This window comes from Eschscholzia californica, unplaced genomic scaffold (genome assembly GCF_041429995.1).
Source record: "Eschscholzia californica isolate CP2 unplaced genomic scaffold, dmEscCali1.0.p SCAF_4, whole genome shotgun sequence".
Classification (NCBI taxonomy): Eukaryota; Viridiplantae; Streptophyta; class Magnoliopsida; order Ranunculales; family Papaveraceae; genus Eschscholzia; species Eschscholzia californica.
In genome coordinates this window covers 49,761,966-49,772,750 of record NW_028238461.1, presented here as the reverse complement: position 1 = coordinate 49,772,750, position 10,785 = coordinate 49,761,966, and the positions used below count along the sequence as shown (strand labels likewise).

Genomic DNA, 10,785 nt, shown 5'->3' with positions numbered 1-10,785 from the left:
TGGTTATAATAACTACCCACATATTTTTCTCCCTATTTTTTTAGTTAATGTAATTTATGTTTTAATTTAAATTTATTTTTCTCTTCCTCAGAAGCGTTAGCCAAGAGGGATCTTCCCCGTCCAGGACGGGGAGGGAACCTAGTATATATATATATAGTAGCCGCTCGTGTTAACAGTTATAATGAGTTTTCCACTACAACAAATTACAAGAGAGTAAATAGTCGGTACATATATTTAGTAATAATATTAGATATTTACAAGTAGTCGTGGATGTGTGGGAGCGAGGGTAGGCTATAGCCTGTTACCCCTACAATGTTTTTTTCTCCTAATTCTTGTTTTTCTAAGTTTGTTCATTTTCATTAGTTTTTTTAGGTAAAGTATTTTTCGAAAGTGAGAATTAGAACAATTTCAAAATTTAATTTTAAGAAATCGAGTATATCATGCTAAATGATTGTATTACAAATTTGAATATTAAAACGGTCTAAAAGGCCAGAGGTTTAAGTGTGTTGTAAAAGTTTAAGTATCACTCTTATAATTTTGTTGGCGATTTTTTAAAGTTTTGCGCTCAAAGGATTTGTCTTTATAACGCAATATTTTATTGAATGAATTGGACTAAGTTAATAATTCGTGTAATCACTAAATTTATGACTGTAAATCGTGATTTCTCGCTTATCTCACTTCAAAAACTCATCGTTACATTTAACAATGACGTAAAACTATGAAAAATGCCTCACTTAAGAAACTCATTGTTTAAATAGATTACAAATTATCAAGTGCAAAAATATGTTTAAATGATTATTATATATATTTGTTTCTAAATTGAAAATGCGATATATAGTATTGAAGACTTCATGGTATCATTGAACTCCATCGAAATTGTCTTTTCTTTTTAGCCTCCCTTGAACATTAATCCTGAATCGGCCACTGCTTACAAGAGATATCTTAAACACATGAATCCTATCTTTTAGATCTTCAAATATCTTGAAAAATCTTAAACTCTTGTTGATCGTCAGATTTTCGTCTTCTTGATACATAACGTTCTTTAATTACTAAGAAGATAAACCACATTAATTGTAATTAACCTCACTGTCTTAAAATTTCAGTTTTTGTTTTTTGTTGTCCTGAGTCTAATGACTCTACTTTTATCTGCCTCTGTAATATCTATTAGGGCTCGTCGGAACTTATAACTCTCTAGAATTAGAACACCATTGCTCGGCTTCATCTTGATAGTCAATCTGCTACTTGATTTAGTTCTCAATGTACATAGATTGCCCGACACTCCTCAAATAAATCCCATAAATACCTTATCTAAATAATTACATGTCCGAGTAGGGTTCGAACTTCTCTTCTTATTGTAATCTAATTACGTGACTAAAAAGTAACTAATGAATAAATGACTGTCTATATCTTGTTACCCGTGGGCCTATCGATGCAGTAAGTACATGAATAATGCCATTATGCCAATGAAAAGAAAGAAACCTAAGATGTGAAAAATGATAAAACGACAATAACATTTCCATAAATCTTGCCTCCCTCTGATAGGGATATAATAAATAGTTGCTTTCAGACTTCCAGTGATAAATATTCGGCCATATTTAGCACATGATATTGCGACCTCGATAACGACCTCCTCCGTTTGCTTTTATCAGATTTTTTTTAGAGAAAAATGACAACAATATGTTACATCCAGTCAATAATTTAGAAAACATAAGATAGACATCATCTTATCTACATGTGTCGATCTCCGATTGGCTATTAATGTCATATATCTACACTTGGGAGTTGGGAGTCCATACATCATGTTTATATAGAGGAGAAATTTTTTTTTTTTTTTTTTTTGAAAAATATAGAGGAGAAATTGATTTCGATTGTGATATTTCAAATTTTACTTGGTAGTTCATCTTGCCAAATCGTAATTTTGTTGTTTAAATTTACCGTGGAAAATTAATCCATCTTAAATTCAAATATAAGTGAAATATTCAGAATTTTTAATAAATTTATAGAGTTACTCAAGTCAGATATGATATTAATCTGGATATGAGATATACGTTTACAACATGAACCGGAAGAGTTTAGATTCAACGCGATATGATCCAATTTTCATAAAAGATTAAAGGACAACACTAATGTATTTTAAATGTATATTATCTTAATTATCATTACAGTTTAAAAGTCTCATGAAATTTATAGTTGTAGAGTAATGAGGTCTTGACCCTCGTATCTAGGTTGGATTTGCTGGGCCATTTCTCATTGAACAATAAATTCTCCGACTTTGAATTTTTCATATGCTATGATTTTTCATATGGATGGGAAAAACATTTTCAACACGACATTTCATGTTTGTTTTTGAATTTTCCCCACGAAGAAATTAACTCCTAACTTATCTACCAAGACACTTAGATAACTGTCTCTAATGATATTAGTGACGTCATTACTGTCACAAATACCATGACACTCAATAGAGACGGTACATTTGTGACATAAACATTCGTTCTAATTTTGTAACCCAATAATTATTTGTAACAGATATAAGACTCTCTCTAAAAGTTTTTTCTTGTAATTATAAAAAAGCAACTATGAACTTATAGTGTTGTTCAAAGAAAAAAAAAAAGTTACTACGATTTAACATGTGGTAGAAGTCCTAACCGTGTTAGGAGAACCCTATCCAAATTAGCTTAAGAATCGATTTTTTTTCTTTTGCAAAATAGATAAAAGAACCCACACCTCTTGAACACACCTACGAGGCGAATAAGAGAATGGGGTACTTTAGTCCTTTTTGCCCGGGTGTAAAGTTCGAAATGGCTCGTCTTATTAGGAGGTGGTCACCAAGAAGGTTTTTCTATCACTGTTAAAAAATCTATAAGTAATGTCATAAATCACAATTAAAGCATGGAAAACATAGCCTTTTATTTATGGGATCAATGATTCAACCAAAAGTGAAACTCCTTACATATGATTGATAGAGTGTACTCGATTGAGAATCAAAACCCTTTATTACAAATTAAAATCACTCCATATGCTTAGTTTGATTAGGTCGTGATAGACTCCCCCATTCGAACTATAGCGCCCCATTCACAATGACAAACTTAGGCACATAAAAGTGTCACTTAAATAGAAATACTATTAGGGACACCCATACCAGTAACCCCAGATTTAGAGAAGGGTTTCAAGAGCTCATATGGGACTATGCCAGCTCCAGTTCTGTTCTTCAAATTCAAATTTGCATTTCTAGCATCAATTATTCCCTCTAATTCCTTCAACCTCCCATTAAATCGTTCGAACGCTGCGTTAATTATCGGATTTGCCCCCCATGCTGGCTCTGGCTTATCACCTATATATTCTTCATCTGGTGAATGGTTTGATAAAACATCAAGAATTACCATCACTGTTGTTGCCTCAAATCTTGAAGGAAATGTCTCAAGAAGTATAAACTCAGGTTTCTTTAAGAACCTCTTGAAACTATCCTCAGTCGGATCCTCGGTAGGCATATTAATCCTTGCAATTGTGGGTCGATTCGGCATATACCCACCGAATTGGTATTGCCCGAAATTAACTGCAGCGTGGTGACCAGACGTGACCCATATTATTGTTGTCAAGATGTTAATAAGATCCTCCGGAGTCTTTAAAACCGGCCACCATTTTTCATCCTTCTTGTCTTCATGTCCAAGGGTTCGGACTTCGGTCCAGAATGCTTGAAGTTCTTGATCTGATTGAACAAGTTCGGGTTCTGGATAGTAATAACCCACATAATCGGATATCCAAGTCTTTATGGTATCCCAAAGAGCAAGACCATCATTGGCATATGGATAATCTTGGATTGTTAAATCTACGCCATGGGCGGCCTTTGGATTTGGAACTGCCAAACCCCTAATAAACAGATCAATTTTTTCATTAGAAACTTTTGGAAATTATTGTATCCGGATCAAGAACATGGAGTAATATATGAGATTTGAATAAGTTACCTTCTAATCAAGTCAGCCGGAAGAGCCTCCATATCGAAGCGCCATTCTTGGCCGTAAATGGCAGAGCTCATCTCGATTGAATACTTACCTGGCGAGAAAGTAGACTCGATGATTCCGGCACTGTTGATGAGACTTTGTCGGGCTAGCGCGTTGATCTCCATTGTGTATCTAAAATGTGGATGCAAGAGTCTATAGATTGGATGAAGTGCACTTAGTTGTCTATTAGCCGCAATAATGTAAGGCTCGGTACAACAATGAGTCCTCAACCTACAATATGACGTACCCACTTTAGTAATCTTTCAGTTTTCATGTCAGCTAATGTTGTCAGTTGTGACTAAACTTTTTTTTATCGAACTTTAGTTATTCGATAAAAATAAACTCAACTTACCAGTGACTGGCAAGTTGATGGTATCCAGAGTCATGGGCAGTGACATGAGCCTTAGCCAATTTCCATAGCCAGCCATCTGTGGCATTGCAACTGCTTGGTGTGAAGACTTGCTTCCATTGTGGTTTAGCCCCATTTGGTGGTCTAGTCAATTCAATGGCAATGGGTTTTAATGTGTCATCCTCAGTGAGGAAGAAGAGAGTCCTCGATCCATATAAAGTTGTGCCTTCAAGATCTCTCACTTTGTTCACATATGGTAAGAACATGTCATGGTAGTCTATTATGAATAGCTTCTTTTGCTTCAATGCCTGCAAGAAAAAGATAGGCTCACAAATTTAAACATCGAGCTACTGGCGGACATGTGTTTGTTTTTCTTATATGACTGCTTTGTAAAATGCCTCGTAGGCTAGTACATATACATATTGAAGTCATTTGTCGTTTAGGTTTTAAGTTTAAATCAATACCTCGTCAACAGTCATGAGTCCTCTAATCTGACGTTCGACCAAATCTGTTGTTATCAATGACTCAGGTGGTCCATAAATTGTTGGGTCGAGATTACTCTTTAGTGGCCATTCCTGCAAAAAAGAATTCATATGTAACCATTATAGTACTTATTCATAAAGTAATAATGTAAACATATCAAGAATTACAGAATATGAGAATAGTCCCACATGAAAAAATAATGTTACAGTAAAACGAATATAATATCTAGGTACTTTCCACTCATTGCAAATTGGTTTTGAGTTTGATGACCACATGCAAACTTAACACATACTCATCCTGAAAGTAAAAAGATCGATGTCAAAATACCTGAACCAATTTAAGACTATAAGGGTTGAGTCCAGCGAGAGCCTGGCGAGAGAACTCTTCATCTTTTAACCATGAAAACTTGTCCCCTGCAAGAGAAAAATTCATGAGATTTTGGAGAATCAAAGAAGCATACTATATATAACTAGGTCATGTACGTAGTAGAGGGTAATAAGGGATTTGAGTATACATACTGTCTAACAACTCAGGAGGTTCAAAGAGTAAGATTTCACTTCCTTTGTCATCAACAGCTTTGACAATTCTAGGAAGAACACCATTAAAAATACCATCTTTTTGGTCACTGGGTAAGAGAACTCCTTCATTGTAGAGAGTATCAATGGCAGTGAAGTAAGGAAAAGCCATATCCTTATCCTGTACTATACTCTCTAATGAAGGAATCAACCCTTGTAGTACAGATTGCAAAGTTTTGACTGCAAATGTTGCCTGTTTTACTTCTGAAAATGATTCATCTCTTGGTACATATGGTGGTAATAGTAAGTTCCTCGATTCCGTGAATTGATCTACTCCGTCCACACACACAGACACAATTAGATCGATCGAGAGTTTTAATAAATTTAACCCTAATTAAAATGTAAAGAAATATATTTTCACAAATAGATTACGATTTGTTAAAAAGATTTAAAAAAGGTAAATAAAAAAAACCCATAGGTATACTTAGTGATGGGCATGGGTAGTATATACCTTTCGTGGTAGGAGGACGTCCAGTTCTGCAACGCCTAGGGTAAGGATGAACAGGACCACCTAAGATCGGTCTAGCGAGATTATCACTTATGTCTGGATTACCTAGGTCATTGTACGTATCATAATCATATATCCTTTCAAATGTCTTTCTCTCTCCTGTCCCGTCCCCTCGCAGTTTCTTCAACTCTTCTTCTCTTTTCTTTTTCAACCCTTCTGGTGTCGTCTTAGGCAAGTACGACTGATTTCACAACGACATACCAGCACCACCAACGTGATTCAACAACGACATTTGTACATATTGTAAAGAAAATGTTAATAAAACGTACAATAATGCATATAGTGGACCACATAAATATGAAATTAGATTGTTGAAGATTATATATAATATTACTGTCTATATCTTTGGACTTTAATCACAATAGACATGATTATGTTGCATAAAATATGTAAATACTTAAACAAGTTATCTGTTTCAGCTGTCAATATCACTGGGTATCTAATTCGTCAAATTAGTTTCAAGATCTTGTGGCGAGGATGAAATTAATTTGGGTCATGGTACATGAACTACTAGTTGAGTGAAATGGAATACACAATAGTATATATGATATCCCTTTTCATTTACAACCCTGATACTTTGTCCGATCACTATCTTGACTGAATCCTGGCAGGTATGTAACCGGCCGGAATAGTGGTAGGGCAGAGAGACCTTTGGCATAAATGTTACTCCATATGATGTTATATGTCAAACCTAGATCAGACGTATCATCATATGAATAATTATCGTACTGAATACTTCTGAAATACCATCCATCAAAATAATATTTTATTGTAATTTTGGTATATCAATAGACACGTGGAAATCTATTAACAAAAAAAAAATAGACACGTGGAAACCTTTGTTCAAAAAGTCAAATATAGAAACTATATGAGTCTAGGAGTCTAGAATTATGTCTGTTGCTATATATTTGTGGGACAATTGTAAGAAGATTAATTCTTTTTCCTATGTTTTGTTGGAGATGAAAAATTCAAAGCACTAGCCGGTGCATGATTGATCAATAATCTTACCGTTCACATGGGTGATAGAGACTACTGCAGGTGAAGGATACCTAGCTAATTTAACTCATGGCCCATGAGTGATCCAACAGTCCAATTTGTGGACCTATTTTGGACTACTACTTTTTTTTGTTGAAAGATTTTGGACTAAGGTGTCGTTTGGCAACACTAAAATAAGTTACTTTTTTACTTATATAAGTGGAAAAGTCAAAAAGTTAGTTTGGTACGCAAAAATTACCGACTTCATTTAAGTTAAAATTTGACTTTTTTTTGAAGTTAAAATTTTTAACTTTTGACTTCAAAGTAAAGTAACTTTTCTTTGAGACATGCATGAATTTGACTTGACGAATTTTTTTTTTGTCTATCTCGCTCCACTACCACAACTAAACTTCTACCATACCATTCTACCCTCACCACCACCACAACAAGCATTGCACCTCCCCCACCACCCTACCTCAACTACCACCACCACCTTCGTACCACCACCATACACCACCACACCTCGACAATAACTACTTCGTAGCTCCACCACCACCACCACCTTACTTTCACCGCCACCACCACCTTACTTTCACCGCCACCACCACCTTACTTTCACCGCCACCACCACCTTACTTTCACCGCCACCACCACCACCACCGTACCTTCACCGCCACCACCACCACCACCGTACCTTCACCGCCACCACCGCCACCACCGCCACCACCACCACCGTCCTTCACCGCCACCGCCACCAACATACCTTCACCGCCACCGCCACCAACATACCTTCACCGCCACCATCATACCTCCATCGTTACTACGTACATATCTTATCCACCACCTTTACCACCATCACAGTACCACCTCCACCATAACTCCGTCACCTTATCCACCACCACCACCATAGTATCCCAACCACCACCGTATTTCCACCATCAAACTTCTACCACCGCCATACTTTCACTATCATCGCCACCATCATACCTCTACCACCACTTCTGCCACCATCATACCTCTCTACCACCACCATCAAATCTCAAGCACCAGCACACCCCATAACTATACCTTCATGGCACCACCACTACCACCAATATCACCACTACTTTGCGTACATGAGTAATCGTGGAAATCATAAATAAATTCAATTAAAATCGAGTATCTCTATGAAAAAGAAAAATAAAACTATCAAAAGTAAATTGAGTTACCAAACTAACTTTTTGACTTTTTTACTTATAAGTAACATTTTTGTCAAATATACTTTTGAAACTTTAATACTTTTTTAAAGCAAAAGAACTTCTACTACAAGCAAAAGTACTTCTACTTTTGGTTGCCAAACGACACCTAATACTTGAGGCCCAAGATTTGTGATCATGGAAGAGCCCGTCTTCGTCCCTTCGTGATAAAGGGCGGAGAGAGAAAAAGAAAAGAAAGAGGTAGAGGAACTTCACGGGTGATTTGACTTTAAGGTTTCACAAATTTCACAATGCAGTCCTGTAGATTTCGCGGGTAGCGTTTATAATTTGATATGTTTGGTCAAATATTTACGATATTATATTTAAAAATGATCTTTAATAAAACAATTTGTTATATGAAGAGAAAAAGAATTGACCTTAGTGGTGAAGAAGATCCTTTTGTCAGGATTATCATATTTGGAGTGAACCCAAGAGTTACAAGGGATGGTAATAGGTCCATCTTGGAATCCAGTCAAGACTATGTCTCTAAAGAACATCTCTGTGTGGTGCTCATTCTCAACCAAAACAGCCCCAATCTCTCCAAAATTTGCTGGTACATCAAAACTACACTCATATTTCACTTCCTGTGGGTTTAGTACTTGAAGGACAACAAAACTTCCATATGCTTTGATTGTTGGCTTCTCCTCTCCCGTTTCTTCATCATTCAATTTATTGAAAAAAAAAAAATATAAACAAGTCAGTAATAACAACACATCGTGGTGCAGCGACACAGTGGTTGGACACTCACTCTAAAAAATTCAGAGGTCACATCAGTTTCAATTTTCATTGAAAGTTGAAATCCATGACTTATTGATTTTTTTTTTATACAACGAGTGTAATAAGGGCATATAGAGTAATCTGTATGGCCCTTGCGGCCTTGCCCCTTAGTTACGAACATATTATGTGTCAAAGTCTAGTAACATATGATTGTCTATTGTACTCGTGTAATTTTGTTGTTTCAGGAGAAAAAAGAAAAAAAAAACGCAAGTGATATTGGACTTTTATACAACTCATTAAAAGTTCAAATTTTTTTATGGGTCATGAACTTTACTCGTTTGGTCTGATAATACCAATCTTTTGTCCATTTCTTGAATGAAGCTAACCAAACCAAGTGATCAAACCCAAATCTAAATCTGCCTTAAAGACAAATCTCATTGGTGGATTTTGTTGTAAGTAAGAAAACACATAACAAAGAAGTATAAAAGAATTAAAGCAGAACTATGTCTAACGATAGTAAATTATAGTTATTATAAAGATCTTATCGATCATGTGGAAAATTTTGTAATTTACTTAAAGTTAAACAATATATGAAGTATTAAGATGACTCACTAGGGTCAAGGTCGGCACTAACTAGCTCGATGAGCATAGTTCTTCCTGCCAAATCAGTTAGGTCATCGATAGGTTTTGTCGGAGCAACGTCGGTCACTACTCCGGCTATCGTCAATTGTGTAGTTATTAAACCTTTAACTGTAACAGTTTTCTCCGTTAACGTGAAGTCGAAGAGTGATGCCTTAATATTATTAGCAGAGTATTTAACACGGCCTCGACCGTTAAGTTTCCGACGAGAAACAGGACATGATCGGATTGGGTTTGATGGGTTCCCATTAGGAGAGATGAATGAATTGTTGGAGAGAAAAGTAGATGAAAGAGACTGAGACTTGTGAAGTTGTAGATTCAACATCATTTTCTTGTTTGATCCTTAGGTGACAAGGAAATGGGTTGAACAAGTGTTTTTAATGAATGAGAAGTTATGGACATTTGTGTCTATTTATAGAGGAGATGGATTGTACTATTGATGATTTTTTTAGGAAATAGTAGTGGAATGTGGATCATGATGTATTTTTGAAAAGGAAAATAATAATTTTACTTTTTGTGGGTTTCTCGTCATTTAATATTAATTTAATACACTGGAGCTTATTGTAAATCAGTACTATCATAAAAATAATATACGTCATTTAATATTAATTTAATACATCTTAAAGATAAAATATGTTCATAGATGCCATAAATTATATTAAAGACAATATCATAGAATTCCTTTAACAAAAAAAAAAAAAAGACAATATCATAGAATGATACAAACAAGTTACATTATTTATTTCGTTAACAAATGTCTAGCATAGATCTCCAAATTTTGTAGGGCTGATCAAAATGCGAAAACAAACCTTAAAATATATTGCAATGTTAGAGTCTTATTGTGTAAGAAAAAAAAAGGGTTAATTCCGTTTTGGCCCCCGATTTGTGACCAACTGGCCGTTTTGGCCCTTAATTGTGTCCGGCAGTTCGTTTTGACCTCAAAAAATTCCTAAATGGCCCCAAATTTTTTCAACCTCCCAATTCTACCCCCATGGCATTTCTGTAATTATTTTTTTTTCTTTTTCTTTGTCCACCTCATCTAACAATTGACACATCACTTTGTCCACCTCACCCTTCTTCTCCGGCGAAAGGTTGCCGGCCGGAATAAAAAATTCCGGCCGGCCACCTTTACCAAAATAAATTTTTTTTTTTCATTTCTCTTCTTCTTTCTCTCTCTTCTTCATCTCCTTCTTTCTCTCTTCTTCTTTCTTTACCTCTCTCTCTCTAACCCCTCTCTATCTCTCTCTCTCTATAACTCCGGCGAAGGGGCGGAGCCCCTTCGCCGGAGAACCAGACCTTCAAGGTC

The 10,785-nt window shown here is 35.7% G+C and overlaps 1 protein-coding gene across 1 annotated transcript; it reads right to left on the bottom strand.

The window, feature by feature from the left end:
• Positions 1–2,890: 2,890 nt before the first annotated feature.
• Positions 2,891–9,909, bottom strand: LOC147545676 (linoleate 13S-lipoxygenase 2-1, chloroplastic-like). Its single transcript, XM_086632175.1, has 9 exons — positions 9,453–9,909; positions 8,501–8,778; positions 5,857–6,094; positions 5,349–5,675; positions 5,158–5,243; positions 4,812–4,922; positions 4,351–4,655; positions 3,963–4,229; positions 2,891–3,867 (listed from the first exon to the last, which is right to left on the bottom strand). Exons 1-9 carry the CDS (start codon positions 9,805–9,807, stop codon positions 3,108–3,110), a joined length of 2,727 nt encoding a protein of 908 aa, XP_086488301.1. The 5' UTR covers positions 9,808–9,909; the 3' UTR covers positions 2,891–3,107.
• Positions 9,910–10,785: the final 876 nt, after the last annotated feature.